We start from the raw sequence: 18,842 nt of genomic DNA, 5'->3' as shown, positions 1-18,842 counted from the left end.
AGAGCCCTTGGAACAGGGGATGTAAGATCTGGGAGGGTCTTAGAACAAAGGATATCAGAGTTGGAAGAGACCTGAGAAGAGAAGAATGCCAGAGCTAGGAGGAACCTTGGAACATAGAATGTCTAGCTAGAAGGATTCTTGTAATAAGATCTAAGCATCACAGACACATAGAAAATTAGTCCTTAGAGTGAGACCATTATAGTTTCAAAGAATCACAAAATGTTAGTATGGGAAAACATTAAAATCTCAGATCTTACAAATGGAAGAAACTTTTTTCAGATGTTGCCCACCCTCCCACCTTATTAGGTCTCACCACTGTTTCGATGATGGTCATAGTCTCCCTGACCAAAGACCCTCCACTTACCAAACTCAGGCCCCACCGAAAATACAGGGAGCTGGTCCAGGAGACAAAGCTGTGTCCAGGGTTCTTATAGCCCTTGAATAGAGGAGAGGGTGTGGGAGGGTACGAAAGTCTGGCTCCTAAAAGTCCTAGTCAGCACATGTATGGAAATGACCTTGCTGAGGAACAAAGAGGGGGATCAGGAGAGACAACAACCCTATACAAATCTGGGTCATCTCTGTCTCCAGTTTGAGGGCTTGGATGGCCTTCTTTCTCCCCCTGGCTAGAGCAGTGGACTAGTCTATCTAAGAGGAAACAGTCAGCCTATTGCCCTGCACTACCAGGACCAAAGAAATTTTGGAGAAAGAGGATTATAATTTAATATATTTAGTATATTTTATTAATTATATTATAATAATTATATTAATATTTAGTGTAGTTTATTAATTATATTTATTACATATTTGATTATATTTATTGTACCTCCTTTATTACATTATTTAGATCTCTTTATTATATCTCCTCATTCTCCCAGGCTTCCCAATATCCTTAGGAAATAAGACTACCTGTACTTCCTTACAAAGGTGGGGCCTTATGGGTGTGGAATGTTGCTCATGTTATCTGGTAACATTGATATGTTGGAGGTCCTGTGGACTTCATGGATGTTGGCAGCACGTCCTGAAGAAAAACAGAGGGGGCTCCCCCTCCTAAAAAGAAGAATTTTGTTTTTAACAGCCTGGATTGTAAGAACCCTTTAGAGGATAGCCATGCTAATAATGGCTAGTATTTATATAAGACTTTTAGATTTGCTAAGCAATTACAGTTGCTGAATTTGTTCCTCATGATAATCCTGGGAGCTAGGGGTTATTGTTATTCTCATTTTACAAATTACATTGCATTCCCATTTTACAAATTACATTTAACTGAGGCAAACAGAGATTGAGTGGGTAAGTTTCTCAGACTGGATTTGAACTCATACCTTTCTGACTCTAGATGCAAGTCTCAGTTCACTTGCCACCCAGTTTTCATGGATCATAGGGTCAGCAGATTTCAGGTTGATTTGGGTCTTAGCCAAGTACTACTGGGAGCTGAGATGAGCCTGTGGGCCATGTTCAAGGCCACAAGGAAGGTGCCCCAAGAGGGGCATAGCTCAGTGGGAGGAGACTTCGATGGCAGATTTGAACCACAACTGGGTCACTGAACCACAGCTGGGTCACTGGCTCACAGAGTTGTTTCTGCTCCCTCCTTTCCTCTCTTTAGCCTCCCTCATCCCCTCCTTCCATAGCATGCGAGGACAGGACTACCCCAGACTACTGGAGCCTGTCCAGTAACCAGTAACCACTGGTTTTGAGCATGTCATCTTCCCAACCCCGCCCCCCAGTCTCCATTTATCTTCTGCAAAATGATGAGTTTGGATTAGATAACTTATCATAATGGATAGAGCTCCAGACCTGGAGTCAGAAACACTCTTCCTGAGTTCAGATTTAGCCTCAGACACATACTAGTTGTGTGAACCTGGGCAAGTCACTTTACCATGCTTGCCTCAGTTTTCTCATTTGTCAAACAAGCTGGAGAAGGAAATGGCAAACCACTCCAAGGTATCTGCCAAGAAAACTCCAAATGGGACTGTGAAGAGTTAGATATGACTGAAAAACAACTGAATAACAAGAAAGATCTTTGTGGGTTCTGACAAGCCATGTTCTAAGTTCCATTCTAACTGTGACATTCTCTGATCTAAGTCGCCCTTCCCCCAGTGCTAGCATCCCCTGTTCTTTCCCAGCTCTGACATTCCCTGTTCTAAGATCCTTCCCAGCCCTAACACTCCTTCTCCCAAAGTCCTTCCCAGGTTTGACATTCTTGATCTGAAGTTCCTCTCAACTTATCATCTTCTGTTCTATTGCTTCTTCCAGGTCTAGTATTCTCTGTTCTAAGATCCCTTGCAGATATAATATCCTATGTTCAATGTTCATCGTTTTTAGGTGCCTTCTAATTTATGTTCTTAGATCCTCCCTAGTTTGAATAGTCCATATTTTAAGATCCCATCCATCTCTGACATCTAAATTCTAAATGACCTTACCCCTGTTATATTCCATGGTCTATATTCTAAGACAGTTCCTAGTTCAGATGTTTTAGGTTCTAGATTCTGAGGTCCCTTCCAACTCTGATAGTCTGTGTTTTAAATTTCCTCCTAGTTCTAATATTCCAAGTGGTCTTCTAGCTGATGAACTTCTGTAGCAATAGCTAACTCCATCTGAGAGAAGTAACATATCACAAGAGATCATGGAGGTCTGAAAGTTGAATTAGAGCAATGGGCAGAGTCTGGGCCTGGGTACCAGTAATAGTCTGAGGGATATCAGTGATGTGTCAAGAAAAATGATGGGTCAATTCTCCATGGAAATAGCCTCAATCCCTTTAGCCAAAGAAAAATTTATCCTGTGGTCCATGGAGATCTCCACCCCCGGCCGTTTCCTCTTGAAAAGCAGCTCTAACAGTCACGGTCTTGGCAGCATCTGGAAACTTGTGGAAGCTGTTGGCCTTAGTTCAAAGTCCCAGGAAATGTGGGTGGTCCCCTCATCCTTAGGAACCTTCCCCCAGGCCCTTGGCTCAGACTCCAAAGGCAAGTGCAAGAAGCGCCCATCTCCACCCACTCTGCCCCCTCTCCCCTGGCTGGGATGAAAAAGAATAGGAATAGAGGTGTCTGAGAAGAAAAGAGAAACTGGCAGCTGACCGACCAGGAGTGGTCACAGAGCAGGAGGAGGAAGCTTCGTGGCCAGGGGAGGGGGAAGTCATTAGGAGAGAGAGAAGAAATACAAAATTGACCTGACACCAACATCTGAGAGGACCTAGAATTCTACAGATGACCAAGTAAGAGAGTAGAAAGTTTAAGAAAAGGAGCCAGTAAGTGGACAGATCACCTGGGTTCAATGCCCGGTTTTCTAATTGTATGACTTTGGGAAAGTCATTAGACTTGAGTTTCCTCCTCTGTAAAATGGAAAGAAGGAAGGGAACTAAATGGCTTCTAAAGTCTCATCCTTCCCTGAACTTCAAATCTGACCCACTACAATTTTTGTGGATAGGCAGGTGGACCTAGGTAAAGTTGTGAAACTCTTGGCCCCTTTGTAGCATCAGAGATGGAGAACTCAAAGGAACCTTCGAAGCCATCTAGTCTGATTCTGTTATGTTATAGGTGGGGAAACTGAGGTCCAGAGATGAAGTGAAATTCCCAAGGTCACATAGTCAGACTTCAAATCCAAAATAAATTCCACAGTAATACAAGTTTCTCCTCCTGTGCTATCCTGAAATGAGCCCTTAATTTAGCTGATATGGTTTGTTATTTCCTTTTCCAGTTCATTTGAACAGATGAGGAAACTGAAGCAAACCGCTTAAAGAGACTTCTCCAGAGTTACCCAGCTAGTAAGTGTCTGAGGGGAGACTTGAACTCATGAAGATGAGTCTTCTTGACTCTGGGCCTGGCGCTTTCTGTACTAACTGCCCACATAGTGGGAAGAATGGAGTCCTAAGATAGGTCCAGTACTTCAACCCAGCACATTGTACATAGTAAGTGTATAATAGGTGCTTCTTGATTGACTGCCTGGGTTCACGTGCCGTCTCTGGCCACAAATCATTCAGCCCCTTTGGGATGTGTCTTTAAAATGAGTGAATTTTACCAGATGACCTCTAACATCACCTAAGATTTGACCTTCACTTTAGAAACCAATTAAACAATAAGGAAGGATTTCTTCATTGCTTATTGAATACCAGATACTGAATTAGGAGCCAAGGATATAAAAAGTAAGCATTCCCTGCCTTCTAGGAGCTTACAATCTATCCACATGAGGAAATAGGGAGGGGAGGGGAGCAGAAAAGAAATTACTTGGTAGGGTGGTTGGGTGGCACAGTAGATAGAGCACTGGCCCTGAAGTCAGGAGTACCTGAGTTCTAATCCGGCCTCAGATACTTAATAATGACCTAGCTGTGTGGCCTTGGGCAAGCCACTTAACCCCGTTTGCCTTGCAAAAAAGCTTAAAAAATAAAAGAAACGACTTGGTGAAAGCTTCCAGTGACTAGGAAAGCTCCCGGTATGAGTTAACTTGCCTGTATCCCATGGTTGAAGGGGAGACCCTTATGGGGGAACCCATTCACCAACTGGACCTTTGGCATGAAACAGAAGAGCTGAAGTAGGTAAATGACCCATTCAGGTTTTGTATGGTTGGCATAATAGGACGTGCTGTCCTCAGCATTGAAAGGACCGAAGACAGGGGGCCTGGGCCCTGGCCCCTGGCCCCTCCCAGCCCCTAGATCATCTCTCCAAAAGAAGTGATGACATTGCAGCTCTGACGGGTAACCACTCAGGTCTGCTGACCCAACACCTCCTTTGTGTGATGCCCACCAGACTTCTGCTGCTGCCAGACTATAAAACCCAGGGAGTGGCCCCAGACTTCCAACCACAGCCCTGGTCCAGGTCCCTGTACCCCAGGTAAGAAAATACCCCTCTGAGTGAACCCTGAGCTGAAACCCAATGTCCAAATGGAAAAAGAGAAAAACATATGTAAAATCTTTCCTAAAGATGCTCTAACAATAGCTAACCTTAATATAGAACTTTAAGATGTGCAAATATCTCTTTTGCTTCTAACAATAACACTAGAAAATAGGCTGCTGCTAACCTCATTTTTTTACAGATGAGGAAACTGAGGCGACTTGGGTTAAGTGACTTGTGCAGGGTCACATAGCTAGTAAATGTCTGAGTCAGATTTGGACTCAGGTCTTCTCGACAGTCCAGTACTCTAACCACTGAGCTACTTCTTTGTTATCTACTGTATGTGGCCAGAAGAGACTCAGGGCCAGGACACCGAAACTGAGTTTCTGTTGTGGTTTACTGGTTGTATGACCTTGCCCTTTGCATCATTGAACCTCTGAGTCTTAATTTTTTCATCTGTAAAATGGGAAAAATAACACCTGCATTAGCTCCCTCCCAGAACTACTGCATGGAAGTGTCATTTGTAAACCCTCATAGAGCTGTAGAAATGAGAGTGACTAGCATAACAAATCGGCATACTGCGTAGAAATAAGAATGAATAGTGTAACTTAATAGAATAAGAGTGAATACATAATAGAATTAACTCAGCCCAGAAGGGTCCCAAGACCCAGTTGATTCATTATTTTTTAATCTAGTGGCAGATGTGGGGAGCAGATCTACACTAGTGACAAGTACTGAAAAGGGCAAACAACCCTCTTCTCTAGAAAGAACCCAGGTCAGGAGCCAGGAGGCCTCAGGCTCAGCTTTTGCTCTGCCATTCAATGGATGTATGATATTAGGAAAAGTTCAGCTTCCTTGGAGTCTACACAGGAAAAGAGTTGGACTGAATCAGAACTGCATAGAACTGCAAGGGACCATGGGGGTCCCTATTTATCAATGTTGTAACTTGGATCTCTTTGATGCGCTGGCAAATTCTACGGACCCCATATTGGGTGGCCTACTTTCATAACTTGTAGCTTAGTGAAAATAGAAGTGTTGTTTTTTTCCTCATCAAAGTTCAAAAACCTCTTGAAATTTATCTGTAGATCCAAAGTTAAGAACCCTTGATCTAGAGTAATTCCCTTCATTTTACAGAGAAGGAGATTAGGGTCCAAGGTCTACACCAAGAGTCGGCAGCAGAGCTAAGATTCAGATCCAGATTCAGATTCTCAATTTAGTGCTAGGTTTGGATAAGGGAAGACGGAAGAGATATGAAGTGTGTCCCTGCTCTGACCACCCTTTCAGCCTTTTTTTTCCAGATTTCTCTAAGTGGGAACCATGTCTCAGCCTGCAAAGACCCCTGCAGTCCCAACTACTGCTGCCAACCCAACCACAGAGGGAAAAGAAAAGGGGGCACCTGCCTCAGTGCCTGCTCCTGGACCTATGCCAGCTCTGGTTCCTACCTCTGTTCCCATACCCAGTTCCAAGGGTGATCTGCCCACGGGAGGCTTCAGGGTAAGATCAAAAAGACATGACTTTCCCCTATCCCCTCCCCACTCCCTCTAAGTGACAAAGGACTTCTTGATAGACCTAAGGGCAAGAGTTTGGGGAACAAATGAAGAAGATCCAGAGTTTTCAAGGGACTGCCAACTTTATACTTAGCTGTGTGACTTGAGGACAAGTCACTTAACCCCATTGCCTTGCAAAAATAAAAAAAAAAAATCAACTGTCTGACCCAGGGATCAACGTACAGATGGAGAAAGGGAAGGCTTCCATCAGAAAATGCTTCTCTCTTTCTCTGTTCAGAACAGAGATCTTTCTAAAACATCCCAGACTGTTCAGATACAGGTTGAACTAACTGGTCCTTGCGATCCCCGAAGTTCCGAAAGTATGTATTATTTATATTATATATATATATATATATATATATATATAATATATGTTATATAATATATAACATATATTATATCTGAAAGCATATCTTATTTCCCTCCCTGGTTCTTAAATAATTGTTGGATATGAATTCTCAAAAAGTGTGGAGATTGGGGAGAGAGAGAAGGGGGAAGAAAGGAGAGGCCTAATTGGCAAGATTTCCAAAGAACCCTCCAAAGGAAGAGAGAAGCATTTTCTGATGGAAGTTTCTCTTTCTCCATCTATACCCTGATCCCTGGGTCAGACAGTATAAGTAAGTATAAAGAATCTGAGACTGAATTTGAACCCAGGTCCACCTGACACCAGAACTGGTGCTCTATCCACTGTATCACCTAGACAGTTGAATTCTTGCCCAGGGTTTAAAGAAAGAAAAAGGAGATAGACCATCTGTAGATAAAGCTAGTTGGCAGAAGTCTGCTCCAGGGGAATGGAACATTTTTGACTGGTTGGAAAGAACATATCTGCTAAGAAATAAATACAAAGTGATGGTGAGGGCCAACACTAGCAATTTGGGTGGGTGAGGCATTAAGAAGCGTTTACTATAATACTAGGCTCTTGTAATGATGATGATGATGATGATGATGATGATGATGATGATGATGATGATACTTTGTCCTTCGTTCTCAAAGAAGACTATGACATCAGGGAGGTGAGGCCATGACAAGTACATGAAGTGGATCTGAGAGAGGGAGCTGTGCTAAGTTACCAGCCTCACTTTCTCCAGATATGGATCAGGACTACTGGGAATGGCCCTAGATGTGAGGCAGTCAGGGTTAAGTGACTTGCCCAAGGTCACACAGCTAGTGATGTCTTGAGACCAGATTTGAACTCAGGTTTTCCTGACTTTGGGGCTAGTGCTCTACCCACTGCTGCCCCAAGAAAAAAAATATATTTTCTCCCAGCTGCCATGAAGGTGACTGAAGCAGAGAGCTTAGAGAATGGTCAAACATCAAAGCAACCAAGGTCATCAGCAACAGCTCCACCCTGGGAACCTTCCTTCAGATCATGAGATCATAGACTGAGAGCTAGAAGAGACCTTAGCAGCCACAGGTGGCACTATAGTGGACAGAATACTAGAATGAAGTCAGAAAGACTTGAGTTCAAATCTAGCCTTGGATACTTTCTAGCTCTTATACTGTGAGTGAGTCACTTTATCTCTATCTCAGTTTCCTCCTCTGTAATATGGGAATAATAATAGCATCTACTTTCCAGAAATGTTGCAGGGATCAGTTGAGATATTTGAAAATTGCTTTGCAAATTCTAAAACAGTATAAAAATGGGTGTTACTCTTATACGCTGTGTCTTTCCCTGTTAAATTGGAATGTGACCTAGGTGGTGGGGTGAATAGAGCACCAGACCTAGAGACAGGAAGACCTGAGTTCAAGTCTAGGTTCAGACTCTTGCTACCTGTGAAATCCTAGGCAGGTCACTTTCCCCTGTTTGTCTCAGTTTCCTCATAAATGAGCTAGAGAAGGAAATGAAAAACCATTGTCATGTCTTTGCCTAAAAACCCCAAGTGGGGCCACAGAGAGTTGGTTGAGCTAAGAGAGCTAGGTGACGTCTTGGAACATGGTTGAACATTTGTATATATGTTATATCCTCCCAGCAGAAGGGAAGTTTCTCAAGGGTATATTTGTTAAATGGAGGAAATGAAATTAGTCCCTACCATCAAAGAACTTACTTGCCATTTGGGAGAGCTTCTCAAAAGAAATGGCATTGGGCAAACTTTGGGCAAAATGGTGAGAGACCCAGAAAGAGTTCCATCTCTGACACTAACTGGTCTTATGACTGCAGACCCAGGAACTTCTCTGGGTCTCCCTTTCATCATCCATCAAGTGAAGAGGGTAGAGTAAAAGATAGTAAAATTCCTTTCCAGCTCTGAAATTCTCTGAGTCTCCAAGAAGGGAAGATAAAAAGAGAATTGGAGGGGCAGGTCTCCCTATAACACAGGGAGAGATGGCTTGGGCAGGTCTCCCTATAACACAGGGAGAGATGGCTTATAGGATCATAGATTCAGATCTGGAAGAAACCTGAGAAGCTATTGAGTACAAATTCCTTATCTTACAGATGAGGAAACTGAGGCATGAGAGCTTGAGTGACTTTACCAAAGAGACAAAATCAGTCTCTCAAGTGGGGTTTGAATTCAAAGATCCTTGACTCTAATACTAGAGACATACACTCCTATTATTGTCTCTCCCGCTGCCTCACTGACCTTTTTCCTCCCCTGTGGTTTGACCAGCTGGTGGTCTTTGATCAAGAAAACTTTCAAGGTCGCCGTGTGGAATTCTCAGGGGAATGCATGAATCTGGGAGATCGAGGCTTCGATCGCGTTCGTAGCATCATTGTCATTTCAGGACCGTGAGTGGGACCAACCAGGGTCTGGGAGGAGGGAGGGAGAAGAAAGCCTTTCTATCATGGTGGAACCAGGGGCTCAAACCCAGGGACCCACCGAACACTGCTCAGGGTCAGCCCAGAGGCCCAACCACCCAATCCCCACTCCTGCCAATAGGCCCACTTCAGGGATTTCTGCAGAGCAGAACAAGGAGGGCACATTAAAAAGCAGAGAGGGAGACGGATTGTCTGGGTGAGATTGGGGAAAGGGTGGTGGAGGACCAAAAATTTGCCCTGTCATGATTTTGTCTCAGGCCCAGCCCTGCCACAAATTCCTGTGGCCACTGCTCAGGGAATCCTGTGCCCAAGCTAGGGCACAGTCAGATGCCACCCCCTTCTCTCTCATCCTCCCACCTCCCATGGCCAGAAGAGTACTGAATGAGAAGATTCTTGGGTTTGGGCAGTGTCTCCCACTGACTCACCCTGAATCTTTGGGCAATGATTTCCTTCCATGGGTCTGTTTCCTTTCTGTAAAATGAAGGATTTTAATTAAGGACTCTCTAAGGTCACTTCAAACATCCCATGCTCTAAGGCCTCTCCTAGCTCTCATGTTCTCTTTCCTAAGATGCCTCCCAGTTTTGATATTCCCTATTCTAAGACCCCCTCCTAGCTCTGCCATTCTCTGTTCTAAGTTCCTTCTCAGTTCTGACATATTTCCTCTTCTAAGACCTTTCCTAGCTTGGATATTCCCTCTTCTAAGATCCCTCTCAGCTCTGACATTCTCTGTCCTAAGACCCCTCTCAGTTCTGACATTCCATGAAATCTAAGGGTCCTCCCAACTCTGATACTCCATACTTCTGGTTCCTTAGAGGAACAGCAATGGAGATCAGACTGAAAAAAAGAACCTTCTGCCTTTAGATTCTCTCCCACCTTCAGCTGGCCCTGAACCTCATGGGCTCCACACAATCCTGCTCCACCCCAGAGTTTGCAGTTTCTTATGCTCCTGCCAGGGACAGAGGTTTCAGAGATGTGGAAGGCTAAATTAAGGACAGTTTAGGTTTCTAAAGCTTATTTCTGTGGCTGTGACTCAAACCCTGGGGTATTTCTTCAAAGTCAGACCTCAGTTGGGCTCCCCACTGGGCTGTCCTGACTCCATTTTCTAAGTATTTTTCTTCTGTAGAGAGAGAAGTTCATGTAGAACCCATCATAGAGAGAGCTCAAATGAAGAGGTTCCAGGGTTCAATATGGAAAAGAGGGGAGCATACATCCAAGTAGGCATACCCGAAGTTCCATAAGATTAGGGCAAAGTAAGCAAAGATCCCCCCTGTGCTACCAAATAGTTCCTCTGATGAACTCTAAAATTCTACCATTAGACATTTCTTCCTTTGCCTCAAAGATGTCCCCATAAGAAGAGGTCACAGAATAGAATTATTCATTCCAGGGATTTAGGGAACCCTAGTAATAATATCATCCAATTCAAACCCATCCTTATTGCAGCGAGTCACTTCTATGCAAAACCTAGCAAAGGGGTCTTCCAGATTTCTTATATTCAGTGAAGTGACTTTTCCAATGTCACACAGAAGATTGATGGCAGAGTTGGGGCCTGATTTGAGTCAAGTTTCTTTTCCACTCTTCTTTTAAATTAGAGGCAGTAACTATATCCAATTCCTGTTGGTTCCAGCCAAGGCTGATCAGAGGCAAAGCTCCTCCATTTCAGTTTTTGACTCTTCCAGGATAACACCTGTTCCCTCACAAGCCATATTGATGGAAAAATAATACTGCTGATTCTACAACCAGGAAAATTGAGCCTGGTGACTCAAGGTTGCAACCAAGGCTGCTGACTCCTCTTGGAAAGCAGAGAACAAAAATAACCATAGTCCAAGGGAGATCACCTCACATCTCTGATGGAAGGATGGACAGATGACCTGGGTTTGAGGGCTGGTTCAGATGCTTATTATATAGATGGCCTTGGGCAATTTGGCAAAAATCTGTCAACCTGAGGGTTGGACCAGATGACCCCTAAATTCCCTGCTAAAGTTGAAAGCTTAAAAATGGATGGAGTCCTTCAGGGAGAGAAGCTCATTCTCTAAAGATGAAATTCCAGTGTTGGACAGCTCCAAATAACAGGAATATCTTCATTATCAGAAATAAAGGAGAGAGAGTCAGACTTAGTGTCCAAAAGACCTGAGTTCAAGTAATGCTTCTGATATATACTGGCTGTGTAGTCTTAAACAAGTCCTTTCCATCCCAATCTCCAGTTTCCTTAGCTGTTGGACTAAATGGAAGATGAGAAGGCTCAATTCAGTCACTTTTTAATCCCGTTCACCATTTGTGACCCCCTCACAGAGTTTCCTTGGCAAAGATACTGGAGTGGTTTGCCATTTCCTTCTCTAGTTCATTTTACAGATGAGGAAACTGAGGCAAACAAGGTGCAGTGATTTATCCCAGATCATATAACCAGTAAGTGTCTGGGACCAGATTTGAACTCTGGGAGATGAATCTTCCTGACTCTAGGACTGGTGATCTATCCACAGTGCCTCCTAGTTGCCCCAAGGAAAGCAGATAGCATTTATAAAGTACTCAATATATTTCAGAAACTGTGTTAAACACTTTTAACAAATATCTCCTTTTTATTTGGTTAGTTTTTGCACAGTAATGGGGGTAAAGTGACTTGCCCAAGGCCACACAGCTAAGTAATTATTAAGTGTCTGAAACTGAATTTGAACTCAGGTCCTCCTGACTGATATTCTATCCACTACAGCACCTAGCTGCCCCCAAATATTATCTCATTTAATCTTCACTACTATCCTGAGAGGAAGATGCTGCTATTAGGCCCATTTAAGAGGTGAGAACACCGAGGCAATCAATCAGCTATTAAGTGACTTATCCAGGGTCCCAAAACAGAAAAAAACTTTGAGGATGGTTTTGAATTTGAATCTTTCTGACTCTAAGCCCAGTAGCTGCTCAGATGACTAGAAGGCCTCAAAGGATCCTTTTAGTTTTAAATCTATGACTTTATGACTTCTTTCACTGCCTCCCCTCCCAATTTCCTGGCAATTCTCCACAAGGCATGTGCTAATCTGCACTGGTAGAGGCAATTTCTCCTTTGGAATTTACTTCATCAATGAAATCAGTAGGTTTGGGTCTCTACCCTCAGAACAAAAATAGAAAAAAATAAGAATAATGGATTAGCTAGCATTCAAAGAGAGCTTGAAGGTTTGCAGAACAGTTTGGATATATTATCTGATTTGAAAATCATTCTTATCCACCCTGTAACTTTCCTCATTCATTCTAATCCTTCCCTCTTCTCTCCTCCTCAAGCTTTTCCTTATATCTCAGAGGGTTTAAAGGATGGGGTTATAAAGGCCATAAGCCACTAGTAGCAAGGCAATGGATTTTCACAATCCCTTGGTTCTGGCATCCCGGAACTTCAATATAGATGTTTTGATAGCTGTGGCTCAATAGAGGACATCCCCAAAGTCTTAGAGTAGTTTTGACCGCATTATCTCATACATTTTTAATTTTACGCATTGGAAAATGGTATTCTGAGTAAAAGGTTCATAGGCTTTAACAGGATGGCACAGGGGTTCCTCTTGAAACAAGAAAAATCAAGAACCCCGCTCTAGTTTAATCCCCTGATTTTACAGAGGAGGAAACTGAGGCCCAAAGAGATCCTGGAGTGACTTGCACCAGATCACATGGCTACTCAGTAGTAGAGTTGGACTGAGTAGTCAGATCCCTTTATCATAATCCCATGCTTTTAGGTTTGTTTTTTTTTTTTAGAAACACCCTGCTTTGAAATCCTCTCTTCTCACCAAGTTGTGCTATAACTCTACCTCCTTTCTCCACCCAGAAGTACATAAAGGCAGTCACCCTACTCCCCTACCTAATGCACATCTCTCTCCCCAATCTGACTTTGCTGGGCGGGGGCAGAGGGAAATAGAAAGTAAACTGCAATGGTTTGACTTTTGTTAATGGCCTCTTTTCTCACTGCATGTCTCACACCCTTGATGCCCCTGTCCCTTGGTTCATGTCCACTGGATCCTTGACCCAGATGGGTGGCCTTTGAACAGTCCAACTTCCGGGGAGAGATGTTCATCTTGGAGAAGGGAGAATATCCTCGATGGGACACCTGGTCCTGCAGTTACCGAAGTGACTGTCTCATGTCCTTCCGGCCCATCAGAATGGTGAGAGCTGGGGGGTCAAGGAGCTGAAGGCAGGAGGTCTGGTAAAGAGAGGAACCTGAATAATGAAGGTGGGAAGAAAGGGAAAGATGGCAAGACCGTGCAGGCCTCTGTAATACAGTCACTCAAACAAAGAATATGTTTGGAGACAAAAAAGTTGATTATTCCCCAAGGAGAAAGGGGATATTTCCCCTGTCTTCTGCCTTAATCAGATCAATCCTGAATTGTTGTATTGAGTTTGGAAAAGATTCATATTTTAGGAAAGATTTTGATAAGTTGATAAAAGTAGGATGTCAGAGTGATTAGCACATTAACTGTGAAGTGATCCAGAGATTTCAGGAAAGGGATCTACAAAAGAAGCTCACCTTTTGCAATGAGGAAGATTGGCAAGTGACAAGATGTTTGGAGGCCATAATAAGGAAAAGGGCACCTGAGGACAAATTCATATGGGAAAGTTGAGGAAACAAGTTCATAGGCTCATACATGGTTGGAAACATCTGTGAAGATGCTAGCCCTTCCCCTACCTACTCAAGAGTCAGTAGGTATAGTACATATGGTACTAGATCTGGGGTCGCTTCCTGTCTCTGACACATATCACCCTAGATAAGTCATTTGATCTAGTATTTTCTCAACTATAAAATGAAGGTGTTGGATTCAATGTTCTGTTAGATCCCTTCTATGTTCCTTTGCTTGGATAAATGACTTTATTGAGTTGACAATAAGCAATTATCTCCTCTGGGAGATGATTCTACCAGAGGGCAGTTAGACTTTTCATCCAATTGATAAAATATCTCTTAAATATACAGGACACCGATGAAAAGAGCATCCCCTCTTCTGCTTCTCTTAGATTGGTCAGAACTACCTAATCACAGCCATACCCCACCTACCCCTTTCTCTACTCCCAATCAGTATAGACATGTACCTCAGCTAAAGGGTTAAAATTTATTTATTTATTTTTTTACCCACAATGAAAAATTTAGTTTACTGAGGCAGCTTTAGGACATCCTAAACATCCATCATCATCTTCTGACCTACCATCTAATCTTCTTTTATACTGTGCCCTATTCATTTATATGCTATTGAACTAGGGGCATTTGGCCTAGAAAGAAGGAATCCATGATAACTGTCTTTAAGTATTTAAAAAACTGACACAAGGAGGGAGGGGTTATCTTTATTGTTGTCATTATCTTCATCACTGTCATCATCATTGTTGTTGGTTGGTCCCATAAGGCAGAAGTAGGAAGGATGAGTAGAAGTTTGCAAAAAAATAATTAATTTGGGGAGGATGGAAGGAAAGGGCTCTCAAAAATAAAAGCTTTCCCCAATGGAAGGTTCTTTTTCAATAGGTGGTTGGCTCTTCCTCATTCAAAGTCTTCAAGTAGAGAATGGACAATCCCTTATTGGCTCTACTATAATGAAGATTTCTTTTGTATGTGAATTAGATGAGACAGCTATTGAAGTATCTTCTAACTCACAAGTCCTGAAATGCTGGATTATTTCCATTCCCCTTCTTATTCTTCCCTCTCACTTCTCTGTATCTTTGGTCAGCCCATCCTCATGCTTCAAATTGGTCAGCAGCTAGGAAGGGAGTGGTCAGAACTTTGCCCCAGGGCACCAAAATGTAAGGGGATACCTAGATGCTTATATTACTGAGGAAATATGGAAACAATTGATCCTCTGGCCAACTCTCTTCACCCCACCGATTTTTTGGTCTTTGTGATCTTTATCTTCTTATAGTGGGTGCTCCTTGGTAGCAAATAAATTGCCTCAGATGTCAATTAATTGGTGGTTACTGCTCTGCCTTCAATAGACTCTGCATCATAGGCCACCTCATCTCTTTGTAATTACTTTTACAGGGCCTAGATTAGATTCTGTCTGTTCTTTGAGGTCTACTTTTTTGGAGGTAGTCAGATGACAGTAGATAGAGAATTTAGTTGTGTGATCCTGGGCAATTCCTTTACCCTGTGTGTGCCTCAGTTTCCTCATCTGTAAATAACAGCACCTACCTTCCTAGGGCTGCTGTGAGGATCAAAATGAAATAATATTTGTATTTAGCACACTTTTTGGCAAGGTGTTTAATGCTTACTCTTTTCCCTCCATCTCAGATTTCTTTTTCCCAGCTAATCTCACATGATATTTTACATTAATCCTGCCCTTTGCACTTATTCTCTTCCCTCTTGTTTCACAATTATCTGGGTACTTGACCATCCCTAGTTAGATGAGAAGCTATTTGAAGGCAGGGACCAAGAGTGTGTACACCTAGTCCAAGACCAGCAAGAGTTGAAAAAGTGAGTTGTTGGTAGAACTAAATGAGTTGAAGGACTATGGTTCTGCTCCATCTTTTAGCCGGGGGTTCACTCCCAGCCTTCAGGCTCTGATACCCTGGATCTGTTCTCTCCCCCAGGACTCTCTAGATCACAAGATCTGCCTGTTTGAAAACACTAATTTCAAGGGGAACAAGATGGAGATTCATGAGGATGATGTGCCCAGTCTCTGGTCCTATGGCTTCTGTGACCGTGTGGGCAGTGTGAGGGTGTCCAGTGGCTCGTAAGTATTGTATCCAAAGGGCCCTGTGTTCTAGTTCTGGTTCTGACACTGCTTAGTTAGGGGATATTGAGGAAGTTGCTCCTTGGACCCCAATTTGTCTGTAAAATGAAGCTGTTGGATTAGATTTGTCTCCAAGGTTCCATTTGGCTCTAATTGTCTATATTCTAGGATCCTGACAGCCCTCCTAGCTCTGACATTCCCTGTTCTGAGACCCACTCCCAGACCTGACATCCTCTATTCTAAGCTCCCCACCCAGCTCTGACATCCCTTCTTCTAAGGCCCCCTCCCAGCTCTGATACTCCCCTGTTCTAAGACCCCTTCCAGATCAGACATCTCCTATTCTGAGCCCCCTCCCAGCTCTGACATCCCCTCTTCTAAGGGCCTCCTAATCCTGATATTCTTTGTTCTAAGGTCCCTCCCAACCCTGACATTTTCTGTTCTAAGTCAACTCCAAGTTTTGAAATTACCTGTTCTAAAGTCCCTTCCAGTTCTGATATTCTCGGCTCTCAGACTCCTGATTCCCAGTCTCCCATCTCTAATAGCCTAGATTCTCCCATCCTAAGCCTGTGAAGTATGTGTTCAGTGATAAATTAGGAGGAGAGGAAGAGGACTTGGTAGGGTCAGGGTTGTGATAATCTATACACAAAGAATTATATAGAAGATGGACCTTGGGCAAGCAATTCAGTTGAGTGCTTTGAGATCATTGCAGATGGGGGAATCAGGCAAGAGCAAAAGTTAAAGAGGTAGCAATGAACCTGGTCTGTCTGTGGGAGGCCATCTGGACTGGCTTGTGAAGAGGGGAGCAATGGAAGATAAGATTTCTTGATTAACTTTGGTGAGGAGGCTTGAATGCCAGTCTGAGGAGTCTCCATTTTTATCCCATTCTCCTTTCTCTCTCAAGATGGGTTGGCTACCAGTACCCTGGCTACCGAGGCTATCAGTATTTGTTTGAGCCGGGCGAGTTCAAGCACTGGAATGACTGGTCTGCCTACCAGCCCCAGATCCAGTCCATCCGTCGGATCAGGGACATGCAGTGGCACCAGAGGGGCTGCTTCCCCATCCCAACCAGCCTGCCCAAGTGAAAACAAGGTCCCCAAATTGGAAAAATAAAAAAAGCCTAAGAGGCCTCCACCAAGTAAAGGATTGTTGGTATGCCTCAGGGTAATGGGTTACCCAAGCCCCAGCTCTCTCATCCCTCCCCCCTCCTCTATGCCTAAACACCCTCTCTTCAATTTGAATAAAAGTTCTCCTTGCCTCAAACCCACTCCTTCTCTTGTAATCTGTTGTCCCTGGAAAGTGATCTGCACCATCAGTCATGAGGTCATCACTGGAAAGAGAATTGGAGCCTAAGGATCTGGGTATGAATCCAACCTTGACTCTTAGTAGCTTGTGACCTTTGGCAAGTCACTCCATTTCTTCATCTGTAAAATGAGGAGTTGAACACTGACCTTGATGGTCTGGTTTCTTGAAGTCTATTAAATAATCTACTTGGGTCTATAACAGAGCACATTTGAAGCCAGTGAGGAAACAATCAGTTCTATCATTATTCCACATCCTACTCACAGATGCATGCATATATCCACGCCATATATATATATATATATGTATATATATATATATATATATATATGTCATCTTTAATTCAATATACTTCCACCTTCTATCCTGGGAAGATAGAGATGTCATCTTCAGACATTTCAAATTCTAAGATTCTATGATTTTACAATTCTATGAGTTTATGATATTATAATTACAAGATCTGACAGGCTAAAGATTCTGTGCTTCTCAAATTATCAGAATCCTAGGAGATCTCTAAATATAATATTCCAAGATTCTAAGTCAAAATTGGTTCCAAGAATTCATGTGTATTATTCTAAAACTCCATGATTTCAAAATAATTTCCTTGTTTCTAAAATTCCATGATTCTCAGTTTTCAAGATTGCATTGTATTCCCAGATTCTGAGTTCAAAATTCTAATTCTCAGATAGCATGATCCTAAAATCCTGGAAATTATATGTGTAATTTACATAATTCTTTAACATCATTGTGACATCACAAATTGAGAGGGGTTATAGCAGTCTCCCCAGAGCCAGGGGATGGGGGGAGAGGCATAGACCAAAAAAAAAAAAAAAAATGTGTGTGCATACACATATATATGTATATTTGAAATTCAAGCATCCCCTACACACATACAATGTGTGTATTATGTATTATATGTAGATATGAAAGAGTGTATGAATCAAGGACAGGAATTCCTGAATATGGCTCTGTATGGGTTTTGATTCCCACTATGGTCAGGTGCTGGTAAGGCCAGAATCAACAGTTGAGTTGGGGGTTGCTTTGGTTGTGGACTTCTACCTTTGATTTGGAGAAGATGTAGTGAGTTTATGGAGTTCTGCTTCCCTCCTACCCCAATCAATCCTATCCAAGAATGCAAACCACAAAGTGGAGGTTGCACCAGACCAACCTGATGATCATGACTACAGTACAATAATCAAAGACCATTCTAAAGATGTATGATGCAGAATATCACCCATATCCAGAGAAGGAACTGTGGGGTTTAAATCTAGACTAAAGTCTACTATCTTCAATTTAAAAAAAAAATGTCTTATGAATTGTTATATTTTTCTAATTTTTTCCTCTTTGGTTTTGATGAGATTCTTCCTTCAGAACATGAATGATGTTTAGTATGGTTATAGTTGTGAGCCTATATTATGTTACTTCCTGTGGTGGGGGAGGGAAAGGAGGAAGGTAGAAAAATGTAAAAAAATAAAAATGTTACATGTGCTTGGGAAAATATATAAACATATAAAAAAGGCTCCTCGCTTAGAAATAAGATGCAAGGGGGTGGCTAGGTGGTGCAGTGGATAGAGCACCGGCCCTGGAGTCAGGAGGACCTGAGTTCAAATCCGGCCTCAGACACTGACTAATGACCTAGCTGTGTGGCCTTGGGCAAGCCACTCAACCCCACTGCCTTGCAAAAACGAAGGGGGGGGCAGTTCCATGGCACAGTGCAGGGGGCACGGTCCTGAGTCACCAGGGCTCGAGTTCC

General features: G+C 42.9%; 1 protein-coding gene across 1 annotated transcript; it reads left to right on the top strand.

The window, feature by feature from the left end:
* Window positions 1-6,062: 6,062 nt before the first annotated feature.
* CRYBB1 (crystallin beta B1) lies at window positions 6,063-17,039 on the top strand. Its single transcript, XM_074200961.1, has 5 exons — window positions 6,063-6,311; window positions 8,968-9,086; window positions 13,114-13,246; window positions 15,648-15,790; window positions 16,692-17,039. Exons 1-5 carry the CDS (start codon window positions 6,135-6,137, stop codon window positions 16,870-16,872), a joined length of 753 nt encoding a protein of 250 aa, XP_074057062.1. The 5' UTR covers window positions 6,063-6,134; the 3' UTR covers window positions 16,873-17,039.
* Window positions 17,040-18,842: the final 1,803 nt, after the last annotated feature.

Source organism: Macrotis lagotis, chromosome X, assembly GCF_037893015.1.
Source record: "Macrotis lagotis isolate mMagLag1 chromosome X, bilby.v1.9.chrom.fasta, whole genome shotgun sequence".
In the NCBI taxonomy this organism is placed as follows: domain Eukaryota; kingdom Metazoa; phylum Chordata; class Mammalia; order Peramelemorphia; family Peramelidae; genus Macrotis; species Macrotis lagotis.
This window is presented reverse-complemented; position numbering and strand designations above follow the sequence as displayed.